General features: G+C 35.0%; 1 protein-coding gene across 4 annotated transcripts in view; it reads right to left on the reverse strand.

The window, feature by feature from the left end:
- Positions 1–15,277, reverse strand: part of MIPOL1 (mirror-image polydactyly 1) — a 189,253-nt gene that overhangs the window by 125,208 nt on the left and 48,768 nt on the right. For all 4 annotated transcript variants that reach the window (XM_040067221.2, XM_040067222.2, XM_058420957.1 and 1 more), the window contains 3 exons: positions 14,243–14,429; positions 11,222–11,357; positions 10,146–10,251 (listed from right to left, as the gene is read on the reverse strand). In XM_040067221.2, coding sequence (XP_039923155.1) covers positions 10,146–10,251; positions 11,222–11,357; positions 14,243–14,429 — 429 coding nt within the window. The remainder of the gene's footprint in view (positions 1–10,145; positions 10,252–11,221; positions 11,358–14,242; positions 14,430–15,277) is intronic.

Consider the following 15,277-nt stretch of genomic DNA (forward strand, 5'->3'; position numbering starts at 1 on the left):
GGTATTTATGTCTCAAGACAAAAATTTATGTCTCGAGACCAAAATTTCTCTATTAAGCCATTGCTACTGGGCTTCCTTACTCCCTTCAGAACTATCTGCTCCTCTCTCAACTACTGTTTAAGCCATTAATGAAAGAAAAGGCTTCTTCCCTCTTTACTTCCTCCCTTTTACTAAAAGCCTACAGTTTTTGTTCCTCCATTCTTACCTAAATTGATATTAACTTTTTTGCCTTTGTTTTTTTTACTCTCACTTCACCTCTGTACATTATTGCACAAAAAACTTCATGGTGGAATATATAATGAAACATATTGTCCTTTACAGAATGAAACAACAGAAACACAACAGCACATTTTTGTAGCAGCTACATTGCTGGCACAAAATACATTTTATCAGTGGCAAGAAAAAAGGAATCTGCTTGTCCTCAAGCTGGGGAGAAAACTATCACTGAGGAGTAAGGAAGCATTTTTTTGCAGGCGTAGCAAAAGGTTGCAGGCTAACAGCAGATTACACAAAATCAGACCAGGAAAAGCTAAATGTTACTTCTGAAAGTGCAGTCCCTCGCCTCACAAAAAGTCTGCAGAAGAGCTACAAGCTTAGTCCTCAGGTCAGAGCTGTAACAAGTTGTGTCCCAACAACACCACCAAAAGAAATTCAGCATTGGAAGCTCAGATTTTGAAATATATGCAAAAGTAACAAACACTGATTAAATTCCCTTTAAACCAGAAGAATGGTGTCTTTTTTTTCCTTGAAGATCTATTTCCCCTGTTTGCAACTAGAAAGCTTTGCTTGATGTGGAATGGCAAAACTAAGACAGGAGTAAGACAGCTGTAACACTGCACTTGCACTGGCTGGTATCCAGCAACAAGTTTGCAGCACTTGCAGAGAATGCATCTGATATCTGCAAAGGTAAGTGACTCAGCAAGGACAAGAAAAAACCCTATGAGGTAACCTAGGCTGTGCACTTCAACTCACCAGACATCCACTTCGATTGCTGAGATATGTGATGTCAGGGAAACTAGTGCCAGAGCAATGACAGCCTAGGTAAACTACAGTGCAACTGCTATGTCCTGACTGGATCTGGAATACACAAGCAGTTTGATTCTGTATGGTAACTATTACCTATCAGTATCTTAATATATTTTTTTGCTATAATTTTTCGAGTTAATTATGTCAGTTTATTTAACATCACAACACAGACACTTCACAGAGAACCCTTTCCGTAAAGCTGCAACTCGAAACACTATGCAATTTTCACACTGAAAACAACCGCTGCCATGAACAGAAAGTTGTCTAAAGTAACTGAAGATTTGGCACTTATTACTATTCTGAGGTTAATTATTTTCCAGTAAAGTTAACTTCTTTCTGGCTTCTTCAAGCACCCCCCTTCTGTCAGACCTTAGAATATCCTCACCTCAGCATGAAACTCCACGATTTGTTGACTTCTGCGATGGATCTTGAACATACATGTAGACATAGAGTGAATGTTTTTGGCCTATCTAAGTCCCTCTCTGCGTAAATATAGCCAGTGGTAATAATGACTATACAGGCTTTTAAAAAACAGATTATTGCTTATTTGTCATTAAACGAAAGTAAAGTGTATATAACAGTATGACAGTGTTCAGAAAAAGGTATTTTTCAAGTTATTTAAGCATCCTCCTTATCCGAAATCTTACCACCCCTGATAGCAGCTCAGATGCTATTGCCTTTGAAAAGTGGACCCTTCCCCCACCCAAAAATCTATTACAAAACACTGTCTTTTAACTATCAGCTCTTTCTTGTTGTTTTCTTAGCCTTCCAGTAAATTAAAGCATTGGTGCAAACATCCCACTGACCAGATGCACCAATTGCATTAAAAATATATATTTATAGGCATTATGTATCAATTACAAGTGTCTGGCTTTTTGTTCTGTTTCTTAAAAGTAATACTGCAGGTCAGTTGTTTAATACTAAAACAGACCAGGGAAAACGTAGAAAATCGTGTAAGATGCTTGCGTAGTAATCTAATTTAAGAACAAAAATATTTAGATACATGACATTTTAATACAACATAGCAATACTGACACTTTCAAAAGAAATTACTTATTTAAAAAAAACACCTAAAGACCTCATCTAATTAATTTTAATGGTCTACAGAAGACTAAATAACTTGATTTCTTCACCAGCCCAAGCTGGTGAAGTGTGGGTCAACAAAATTCAGTTTTGATGGTTTTGTTACCCAATGGCTATACATTTTTGACTCTTATTTAATATTTTATGAATTCCTTTTTTCCTACTCTAGGGAACATTATGACAGTCACATGATTGCAAGTAGTCTGAACATTCCCCATTCACTCTGACCTATGGATGAGTCACAGGTAGAACTTCAAGACCGTAAGGACCACAGCATGCTTGAAGTAAGTGAAATGCGTACACATTTAGGTCTCAATGCACCACCAGAGCAAAACATTTTGCACCTTATCTGGGAAAAGTTATGTATAAGCTGTCCAGTTATAGTCTATGAAAGAGTGACAAGAAATTCCTTCATATTAAAAAGAGTAAAAATTATCCAGATTATGATCCCTACGCTTCTTAAAAATGTGAGGTGAAAACTGAGAGTAACACCAAGTCATGCTTCTAAATTCCATTCAAGATATGACATATCCAGCAAAATACTAACTCAATACTGCCACATTGTCTTGGTGCCCGATCCTGCTTTTTCATCAGCTGCTCTGGTCGACATTACAAGGTTTTCTTTGGAGACTTTCTAGTGGCATACCAACCACCCCTATCCCTTTTGTCTTGAGGCCTGACCAAGAGGAAACAAAAATTCGTACAGAATTCATATTTCAAGAAAGAAAATGACACAGAGAAATGAATATGAGCAGCCTAGTATTAAGCTAAAATGAAGTGTGTAATTTACTAATTCATATACATATCATGGCATTCAAGAGTTAAAATATTTAAGTCCCAGAGAATTGAATTAAGAAAAAAGGATGATTTTCTCACACTTGAAAATATTGTAGTAAATAAAAGTACAGAACTACTATTTAGTTGCATAAATTTAGTTCTGGAAGAATTTAATAACATCTATCCCCTTGTAACTCAAAACCCTGCATACTCTAAAAGAGCTCTTTATTTTAAAAGAATCATTATGCTAAACTCATCAATTCTAAAACATTTTCAGTTTTTAGTAAAGAAAACAATTGTAAACAGAGAGCTTTTGTAAGGTAGATAGCTATTACAAAGTTCACTTAGAAAATCAATATAGCATTTTAGCTGGAATTTGCTCATTAAACACCCACAGCTCTAATGCAAATTATGATGGAATGAATAAAGCAAATACATATGCTTCTTTCTTTTTATTAAATGTAAAATCTACTGTTAATTGCATCTGGTATGTCATATAAACTTTTCTCCTTAACTATTAAATGGAAGCTTTTACAAAAGTCATTAGAGATTCTCTTTCTTTGACTTGTATAAATTTCAATATTTGTTCAGTAAAGGTTCAGAGCAGTTAAATTACATTAACAAATATTATTAGCTACTATGTAAGCCAACTAAGTAAAATACTTATATTGCAGGTAAAACAAATCAATGGATGTTTACAATAATATTTGGATATGTCCATTTTTAAACAAGCTTATCAAATATCATGTAATTCTTAGTCAAATGAGAGAGACTCAAAGTAGATTTTTTTATCCCAAATACTCAAATTTGTTTAGTAAGCTAATTGTTTTCTAATATGGGCAAAAGTAAATATGAAGAAGATGAACCATACCAAGTATGAGTTTACTGAGTCAAAGTAGTGTACATATTTTCTTAGTTGAACCTGATTCTTTCGGCAAACTTATCTCCTATACTTTTTAAACCGCCTTTAAAACAGCACTACTGAGAAGGTGTGCTGGAAATCATTCTAGTTTAAACACTATTTCATGATTTTCCAAACATGGAACTTCGAGGGAAGCAAGGAAAGCACAACTCCCTGGATAAAAGTCTGTTTGCTTATTCCTAGAGGTCATCTGTGTAAATAAAATAAACTGAGTAAGACAGGCAAAAGAGGAAAATGTTGGGACTAAAAACATTTATGGCAGCAGAAATCACTTCACATTACTCATTAAAAAAAGTCAAACTGGAATACAGGTTAGGTCTTATAAAGAAAATATGAGATCACTACCCACACCACTACTGTATTTCAGAAGATACAGTAAATACTATCACACAAAAATAACTGGTTTTCAATGTAAGTCAGTTTTACAGATTTAGTCAATTTTATTTAACCATATGGATATATGCTTGTTCTCCTTACCGAAATACAAACATGTATGTATTTGTCATCCACAAATTAGTAAAAATACTTTTAGACTTCCTACTACTAAATTTAATGCCTGTGCTCACAGCTCCTAAATAAGTCAATCTTATCATAGCCAAAATAAGAAAAAAAACCCCCTGCATTGCCATGAAAGCCCTTTTAATGTGTTATTAATTGGTCTCTGTTTATACACGTTACAAAATGCAGATAATCCCTAGAAATGTTCAATTTCTAAAGCCCTTACAGAGTTCTCATTCAGGTTAATGGCAAACTATCAGGAGCTCCAGGGCTCACTGTCAACTTAAAAATAGTGCTGACGTGTTCTATTACAAAACAGACAACTTAAGTTCCTAGCTCTTTTTTGAAAGCTACCATTCATTGCCTTTCAGTTATGATGTATAACTGAAAAATAAAAGCAAAATAGTGATAAGAGGATCACAGGAAAACTACTTAAGAGTTTTCACCAGTCTGTACCAGGAGTTACAGACTAAAAGTAATTTACACCTAAATGTGACTTTATAGATAAAGCAATCTGAACAAACACTGATAGAACACACTGACCTCTTTATTGCTTTGTGTTTGTTGTATGTATTTAGTGCATAGCATTCATCTGCTCCTGCATTTCCAATGCCATAAAAAGAGTGCTCTTAATAAAAGGCTAAAGTTGCTTTGTGGAAGCTCTGCATAGGGTTTTCTTTGTGCACTCAGATCGCAATTCAATTAAAAAAAAATAAAGTGGAAAAGAATAGCAGATAGTATTATACACAGACCCCAAGGCAGTTCTTGTGAAAGCCAATCCCTGTACAATACTTAAGCCTCTGCCTCCAATACACTAAACACAGCTGACTTCAAAATTCAAACCATAACGCTGTTAAACTTTTTTCTTCAGTGAATAACTGCTGATGCCTGAATATTTACTTTCAGGGGGAAAATATAAACATTGCATTAAAGTTTGCAAGTTATAATTTGTCATGTTAAAGGAAAGTTTTGCAATGCCTCAAGAAGTAGATCATTTGCAGACCTTTTTACTCCTGAATAAAACCCAATTCTTTATGCTCATCTAGAACTTGTGTGGAAGAATGAAGGGCCAGAGTTGTCATAAAAAATGCAGAAGAAACTGGCTCACTTTTCATATACAAGCTCCACTGATAAACAGCTTAGTAATTGACATTTTGATCTACGCCAAGTCATCGTACATTGCTCTTCAAAGAGCTGTATGCAACTTTTTGATAATCAACAATTTGAAAATCAACAATTCTGACAATCTTAAGGTAAAATCACATTGTTTCAAATTAAGCTGTTAAAAATTAATCCAAGAATTTCTCAGTCATGCTGCCCCTACCTTGGGGTTTTTTCTGTTCTCTAGATGGATTGTCTACCTTCCCATACAGAGGATTCAAATCCTGCAGCTCTTTTCAAAGTTGTGTTATTTATCAGGAAATAATTTGAAAGGATATTCAGGAAATAGTATTACATAATGAAGCATTTAATAGGACAAACACCCTAAGAGCTATAAAGACTAAATATATAAATAAAACAGGTTTAGAGAAGTATATGAATTACCTTCTTAAACTGTAAAATATCACTCATATTTAGGTTTATAAACATGAGAGTTGGGAACTACTGAGTTCTTTTGGCTAAAGCCCAATATTGGCCTTATTTCAGTTTAATTGGAAGAGGATCTTGAATTCATCTTCTCCATGAGATATCAGGAACCTGGATTTCTGTTTGTACCAAAGGTTAATAAGAAATGTGTCTGCAAAAGTCAAACAGCATTAAATACCAAAAACTGATTATTATTCTGCAGGAGTTGTTCTGTCATTCATAATCTCTCCATGCTCCAACCTTCCACAGCTAATCTTTAATGGATGACATGCAGGAAAGAAAAATAACATCTAAAAAAGGACTCTAAAGTGAGCTTTGAAGCAATGGAAAATACTTTTCTTCTGTGCTGAAAGTTATTGCCACCCAAAGTTTATTACTGGCAAGATTACTTATTTCCTCTTACTTTATGGATATTAAATCAAATTAACTCTAAACTAACAGCCACTTGGATATTTGTTTTTACTTTGCTATTAAATCTATTGCATATGCATATTCAGTAATTATTTTTCAAGTTAATTTAGAAAACTTCAAATAATGTTCATGAATATTTCCACACCATATTCAAGAATTCCAAAATAGCACAAATGTACATTCACAACATTTTCATAAAAACAGACTTGAAATAAGGATTTCATTGTAGGCATATTGCCATAGTTTCCAAGAGACTGAAAGATGTATAATATATACCACCATGTTAGAAGTACTGCTTTCCTCTTTTTCCACACTGTATTTCCTATCATTACCTTGGTCTTTCAGAAAGCATCTACAGAACGCTAATATAGTTTTCAGGCATTAAAAATAGTGTGAAGCCCTTAACAGGGCTGGACTCAACCCTGCTGAGCTGACGTTGATTTAAGAAAGTATTAAATTTTGGCAACATTATTATTAGATACAGGCACAAAAAAACCCGCAACTCACAGAACAGCTGTATTTTCAGTCAGAATTATTCTTAGCCTAAATATATATTCTGATAGCAAGAAAAAATATTCCAAGAGCTCCGGTTCTGATGCCAACAGTATATCTTGCTGCAGTAATGGCACTGTGAGAATAGAACTTTGATATTTTTTCCAGTCTAGAGAAGGTACCACTATGTTCTGTAACTCTCCCTTACATTCAACTAGCTCCTTCCTCTGAAAGTTCCTATATATCCCCCATTTAATTCCTCCATTAGGAAAAGACGAAGTCACTTACTACATTCATCCAAAGTGAGATCTGTTCTCTCAGCTAGTTGTTTTGAAGACTTCTTGCTTTGCAATGCCTCCATCTTGATTTTCCAGTCTGCCCATGGAAGCTGTTTGCTCCTTCCCCTTTCCACTCCCACAGGCAGCACCCACTCCCTTTTCTGTTCAACAGATGGAAATTCTGCACACCTAAATTTCAAGATTTGGCTATTCTTCATACCTGTTGCATACGTGGTGTTCCCTTTTTTGCTTACACTATCCTAGTGTCTGTTCTTTTATGATGCGCTCTTCCCGGAGTTTTCCTCATGCTGCCTTCACCTCTGTTCTTCATGACAGGGCGGGAAAATAACAGTACCTTCTGACATTGTGTCAGAATGACACAAAATCCAACAGAAGAATAATGAACAAACTGCAGGAATCTCTCGTAACTATGACCACAAAAGTCTCTAATGCTTAAATGTCTGAAATCAAAACTTTAAATTCCCTGATTTTCTTTAGTCATAACTAGCTGACATAGATAGGGACCCAAGGAAGTTCTAAAATTCATTTTCAAGGCTAGAAAAATTTAAAAATAAAAACATTCTGAAAATAAGTTATTTACTGCACACAGTATTATACTTTTCTTCCATCATGTATATCTTCTGCCTTAATTCTACTTTTTCTTCTTTTCTCATGAAGCATTTCACAAATTTACCCTCTTTTCTAAACTTTTTCCTTTAAATAATGTAAAAATCATAAACTGAAAATCTTTGGATTATTTGTTTCTGCAGACTATTGTAGCTTCATTTCAAAATGCCCTCTCTCTTCACTTTTCAATTCTTTCCATGGGACTTATTTAGGTAAAACTTATCAGTTAGAGGGTTACCTTTTAAAATGGAATTATAATATTCCTCCAAGTAGATAACACTTTTATGGTGTATTTTTCTTATGTTCTTTACAATATAATTTTGTGGAGTCACTTATCATAAAGTCAGTACTAAGTAATAATAAAAATGCAAACACCCATATTTACAAGCTTCACTCTACCATGTGTTACACACTGCAGTAATTAAACATTAACTAGTAACCTGAAATCACAGTAGCATGTGCTCTCCCTTCCTCAAAGAACTTAATGCAGGGGGATAAGTTCCTCCTTAAACACACCGTCTGTTCTTTATTAGGTTCTGCTTGTCCATGAGAACTCTCCCAAGGCTTTTATGAGAGAGACACACACAGGCTTCCACAAATCCAATTTGGTTCACATAATTCCCGATTTCAAACCATTTATCCAAATTTGGTAACATCCTTAGAACTGTAAGACAGGAAGCAAAAAAACCGGGAAATATTAACGATGCTTCCTTTTGGCAAACAGTTTAAGTAGTAAGGAGCCTCTTGCCCTCTCTCTTCAGCATTTAAAGGATTTTATACTTCCTGTACTCATAAAAGGAGAAAAAAAAAGTTATTTTTTAAAGGTCATTGTTACTACACTACGTAGCTCTCTTTAAAAATTGGTTTAGTCTGCCTTTTAAAACTCAATAAGCATGTTAAATTATTATATCCATATTCATGCCACTCTGTTTTTTAGAGAAAAATATGCTTAGAACATTACTAGAAAGTTTAAGCACTAGTGTAGGAAAACAACAATTTCCTAACAAGTATTTCAACTATATCCATAAAAATGAAACTATCTGTGTTTTTGATGCACCTTTCTTTCCAGGTTTTAATGAGCAATGAACACCTATACCAAAGAGAATCAAGTACAGAGGTAAAACACTGGGCAAATATCCAGGAACAAACACAAAACCTCATATTCAAGCCAAATAATCTGCATTAGCTTTTGGCTGGTGGATATAACAATGACACATAGTGCACATTTTCCTTTCTTCTGAAAATAAAGCAAGCAGTTATGTAAAATTAAATAATAATAAAATCATGCCTGTATTTAATTTTTTTTCCTAAGATGTTGATTAGATTTGACTTTCCCTTTCCCCACCATAGAAAATCTAGAAACTCTCTTTTCCTTGTATAATATTCACAGTATACCATATTTTCAGGAGTTTCCTATTAAGTGGAATGTCAGCCATCTGTTTTTCAGCTAAAGAGTTTTTTATCTGCCCCATTTTCCTGAACAGTTTCTCCTCCCTTTACTACAATTATTTTGGGGACAGCTATTAGTACTCTTAATACTCTATGAAGCATGTGTAGTCTCTGAGCCTGTCCACTGTGTGGTTGAGGGATGATCCACAAAGCATATGAGGAAACAATTTTACCAAGCTTACACTTTCTTTCTGAACAAATGATACATTGAATTTATAAAAGCACTCTACTTAATTTTTTAAAATACCTTCATGAAAACTTTAAGAGAATTTTTCATCTATTGAATACACTGTATATACACCATCACTTTTCTATAAGACTGCCCAGCTTCATCACATTAGCAGCTTCCACAAGTATAGAATACAACCTGTCTCAATGCCTTTACATCTGTCCAAAGAACAATTAACAACAAATATAAGCACGTTGCACTTTCACCTGTAAACTTAAAAATCTTTCCTTCTGAGAATTCATATAAACTCCATTCACTGGATATATGCCATCACCTATCAAAAACTCATTTTAACTACCGAAAGAGCAGATTTTTCAAGAACAGTGTGGGTCTCTAGTTGAGGTGAATGTGAGACTATCTCCAAACACGGGGAGGGGGTGGTATTGCTCTGAACCAGCTAAAACAATAAGTGGTATTTGAACTGCTGGTTGAAAGGTAGAGGCACTGGTAATCATTATTTCCCCTTGTTTGTTCAGGACCTTCCAACAAAACAAACAACCTTTTTGTGATTGGATTGACATGGTGTTAACAATGCATTTAATGCCCAAATCAGTATGAATACAGGTAAAGCTCCTACTAATACCAGTACCAGGATGTTAAAGCCATCTATTTTCTAAGCAACTCTAAACAGCCACACATTAAAAAAAAAAAGTCAAATCTTCCCTCCTTTAGCAAATAAAGCTAACATTCACTAGGCCACGTCATATAGCAACCACGGGTACTGTATGAGCCACACAGCCATCTGTTAAACGCTTGCCTACTGTACCTGCAATCTTTTCTGCAATCTTAGCTTCTGTAGCTCTGTCCTGCAATTCTAAGTCCAGTTTCATTGTCTTCAGCTCCTTGTCCTTTTCAGCAAGCTTATCTTGAAGCTGAATTGAACAAATGGACAGTAAGACTCTTATCTGCCTGAAACTGTCAACCAATACTTTCAACCACAAAAGAATTGCAAATAACAATTTCTCACCCCAAAACACAAACACTAAGCATTAAAACAGAAGTTAAATTTATTATATTTATTTGTTGAAAGAACAAATGTTAAAAATCTCTTTTTTAACATCCGGCCTGTCTTGCTTTGTGAGACAAGTAGGAATGCACATGCCTTTGTTTTTATTTGGGATTCTCTTCCTACCAGCTGTAGTCCTTCTTGCTAAGGAAGTTCATAATTGCATGGAATATAATGTAGGAGGTTACATGAATAGCCTGTTTCCTACCAGGATACAGACATCACAGTCTGAAAAGACTGTTGTAAATGCATATTTCTTCATATTCTTCATCAGACAGAAGATTGTTATTTCACATATGGAAGCCTTTCCTTTAAAGGGTATTCACTAAATCTGTTCTTGGACAGGTATCTGAGCTTGAATATTCAATAACACTTCATGGAAAGCCTAGAGACTGTTAGGTTGTTCAGGCACATGCAACCACAGCTAACAACAGAAGCAACTTGTGTTCAAGGAAGATGGAACTTTCTTCCATTCAATAAAGCTGAGTTATAAGGGCACATTAATTCTCTAGGCCACATGTACAGAAGTATCAGAAGAATAAGCTCTAGATTCTATCCGTGAAATCCTGGTCTAGTCTTTGGTCTTTGCTGGTTTTCATCCAGGGTGCAAGAATCTGTCATTGATTTAAAAAGTCAGAGAGTAGGATGGTGAGGTTTTTTTTAATTCCAGAGAAATAGTTGTTACAGATAGATACAAAGAATCCAAAATGACAGGAAGCTAGTGATTGGTGCACTAAAATAAACAACAAAACTAAATCAAGCACAATTCGAAATGTATGTTTTGCAAGGCAATTATAAAAAAGCAAATATTGGTCTCTTGAATATCTCAATTGTACCTTTTTATTTTTGGCCCTCAGAGTGTCCAATTCTTTTAAAAGGAATGCAGTTTCTGTTTTTCCACCTAAGTCTTCAGCATCATTCCATGAGTATATAAATGCAGGGAACATCCTCTTACCCTTCCCTTCTACAGTGCTGTATTTTGGAAGGAAAAAAAAAAAAAGAAATGAAAAATAATTTTAAAATAGTTGCTATTTCATCCCTCTGAAACAAAATGCAAAGAAATATTTTTCAGAACTTGTTAACAAAAAATGGATGCCCTCCTACCACTTCTTAAAGCTGTAATTCTGAAAATGTCAATTTGGAATAGTAAATAAATATCCTACAGTACTAAGACAAAAAACCAGATGAATATAAATTGGCTATGAAGCCTATAAACAGCAAATGCTTAAGGAAAGCAAGTATTGAAAACCATTGCATAACATAGAGCAAAAAGTAATAAAACATTCGGGGATCAAAGTGATGCTCAGGTTTAAGCAAACCAAATTTTTTGTAGGATGATTCCACAGGAAGTGATACGAGACTATCCATAAAAAAAATATGTAGAAGTTAATTTTGAAGAAATCTTTAAAATGATGGTATGATTCTAAATAATTTAACTGACAAGAGGAGTACCATACTGCATGCCACTTGGAGTTTTAAAATAATTTATTAGCCATAGACAACTTAAAATAAGACAAGAGTCAATGGCCAGAAAAATTCTGTCTCAAAGCAGGAGTTTCATAAAACTTCTTAGGTATTCATTTATATCCACAGATTACTCAGATCTCACTTGTAACATGGCAGCAAAACCAGTGAATGAATGGATTAGAAGGGGAACTAGCAAATATTTTTAACATTTGCTTTCCTTAAGCATTTTCTGGTTATACACTTCATAGCCAATAACCGATAAGAAGTAGCCACAGAAAAGCTATACTTTCTGAACTCCTGTTTCCACTGCAGACATTACTTTATGTGTAATTCACATCCTAGAAAGATAAGTAAAGCTGTCTCTTGCTCCAGAGAGTCATTCTCTTAGGCAGACAGTTGTCTGTACTCAGCCACCCTGTTTTCACCTGCCTCCACGGGATTTATTTTCTCTATGGTTTGTTAAGAAGAAAGTTAAGATCTGTATTCTGCAGGCAAGCTGTGCAACCTAAAGCCCATTAAAAACAGACAGCATGGAGATCAACATCAAGAAAATACTACTAAGTACATTACACTACATATGGGTGAAAGAATGGCTTAAACTGCATGCCTTCCCTTCCAAGATCCTTCAAATCCTATTTAACCTTTGCTGTGCACATTTAATTTAGTACTGTTTTAGGCTACAAGTGATAGATGCATCTAGATACTCTTGCCCAGATATGAAAAAACTCAAGTGTTTCTTGTGCATTTTCCATGTTCAAGAGATGCTTCCATGAAAAAGTTAGAATCTAACTCATCATCAACTTAAACTGATAGAGGGTAAGTTTATATTAGATATTAGGAAGAAATTTTTTACTCAGATGGCAGTCGGACACTGGAACAAGTTGTCGAGAGTTGTGGATCCTACATTCCTGGAAGTGTTCAAGTGTTGGATGGACCTGCTCTAGTGAAAGGTGTCCCTGCTCATGGAAGAGGGGTTGGAGTTGCATGATGGTAAAAGTCCTTCCCAACCCAAACCACTCTATAATTCCATGACCATCTTTCAACCCCCCAAATGTTTTCTTCCTTTCTCCTTAGAACTAAAAATGACAAATCACATTGACAGTACACCAAGACCACCATCTAAAACACAAATCAACATGACTCAACATTTCCTGGGTTTTTCTATACCAAGAAATTTTAACTGATATTCAAATTATAATCTATTTGGGCAAAGACAGGTTTTGGCATATAGCTTTAGGATCCTACATGTAATACACTTGGAGCTGAGATGGTTCAACGTGCTGACTGCTGCGGGACAATAATCTCAGTGTTCAAGAGAAGCCTGATTGTCAGTGGGAGTGGCACAGGCAAAAGGTAAAATGAAAAAATTTTGGCTGACTCTGTGCTGAGCTGTACCTAAGCACCCTGGATTATACCTGACATTTAGTGCAGGATGCATTGCCCTTACAGCAAATCTCAGTCACTAATGCAAAAAGGCAAAAAGAAAAATGAAAAAGTGTTAAGGATTGGGTTTGGCCCAAAAAGTCACTATGAGATCATAATGAAGATAACATAACTGGGTGTAGAATTCACTAGACAGGTGAGGAGTTAGTGTATTCTTCAAAAGTATATAACAGGGCTTTGCAGCCTTGATCCCATTTCCAAAACAATTCTGACACTCTCGGTTAAAAATTGTGGTCTTCAGACTGTCTAAGTCAGTAAAAACTGGTAGCATGTTCCTTAACCAGTTGGCTAGTAAAAGGTATAACTAGCCAGCTAATTATACTTCTGTACATTGTGTCACACATAGAATGAGAGTATATATTTCTTAAGACTGCTATAGAGGGCCATTGCACAGTAAAAACACTAGTGACAAGAAATTACCAAAATTAATGACACAAAAAAATCTTCAGTCTGTATTAAACTTTTCAACTATATTAGCCCATCTTCAGATTCCTGTCACAGACTGCTACAAGATAGCACCTCATCTTCACTCTTCCAGCTTCATCTGGACTTCACCCTGCTTTATTCCTGCTTCCTACTCACTCATCACATTTCAGGTGCTTGCTGTGTAAGGCCACAGATACTACTGGATTTTCAAGATCTGTTTTAATTCTGTTCAGCATGCATTTTCAAAAGTCTCTGTAGAGATCACAATCATTGAAATACCCACAATGTGTGATATAAACCATTGCAATGATCATATTTTCTATGAGTGCTAGAGAATACAGAAGTGAAATGCTACATTACACAAGGGAAGAAGGGTGGATATGGTGAGTCTAAGTAAAAAGCTGACTTACTGGTTCTCATGTGGGCAGCAAATTTCCCTATATTTACACAAAAATCCATGTGTATATTATCAATAATTTGAATCTAGAAAAAATACATAGAGGGGGATTTCTTGAGTTTACCTTGATTCTTCAGGACCAGAATTACAGTCAGACAGGACTCCTCCTCTTTGACTGGTTACTCGCAAATCTGAAAGTTTATGTGCTTCAGTTTCTGCCTGGATAAAAAATTCTGTGGGTTCTTGAGAATTCTTATAAAACTGAAGTTCAGCACAAAAGTCTTCTTTTTTCTGATCCAAGATGTGTGTTTCTAATTGGGAAGAGAAGCAAACACATTTTCTCATTTGGAAAAGGAAGCACAAACTTGAGATTTTTCATTTGAAAATAGCTTGTTATAAGAATATAATACTGTTGTAGAAAGGAATGAGTAATTTAGTTTAAGATTCACAACTTCTTCATCCCTTCACTAAGGACTGAGACCTGTGTTACCTACAGCATGGATGCACGTAGGAATTACAACTCATTTACTGGATTTTTCTCATGGAAACATGAAAAATTCATCACCGTTTCCTAATCCCTCCTCCCTCGTAAATGACTTCTCAAAAGAATGCTGACAGTAGAAAATTATTTACCTATCTCTTACAAAACTCAGCTCTACTATAGTGAGATATGATGAATTTCTGCTATAGAGAGGGAAAGTTTTAGGTTATAACTAGACTCCTGCTTACAGTCAGGTTTCTTCCAAATCCAACTTGGCTACAAAAGGATTATCATCAAGCTGTAATTAGCAACAGCGAATTTAAAGCACCATTATTCATTCCTGGAGAGTGTGAGGTACAGGCTCATACAACTAAAGAACTTGAAGAATGCAAAGCAGAAATTGTGCCAAAGGGAAAAATTATCTGATTAAAATGTTGAGTGCGATAGTTAGCTCTCTTAAGCTTGGCTACTAGATATTTTTAGGACATATTTCTGATATCAAGGCATTTAAATGAAAGAAAGATCCACATACCACGAATGTTCTTTCATAAAGTAAGAACAAGTATGTTTTAATTATAGAATTATATTAAAAATGAGAAGGAAGCAGCCTAAAACCACTGGAAATGGAAAAAAGGTGCATATATTTTTCATTCTTTCATTTAGATTAGTAGAGAACAA

Source organism: Hirundo rustica, chromosome 6, assembly GCF_015227805.2.
Source record: "Hirundo rustica isolate bHirRus1 chromosome 6, bHirRus1.pri.v3, whole genome shotgun sequence".
NCBI lineage: Eukaryota > Metazoa > Chordata > Aves > Passeriformes > Hirundinidae > Hirundo > Hirundo rustica.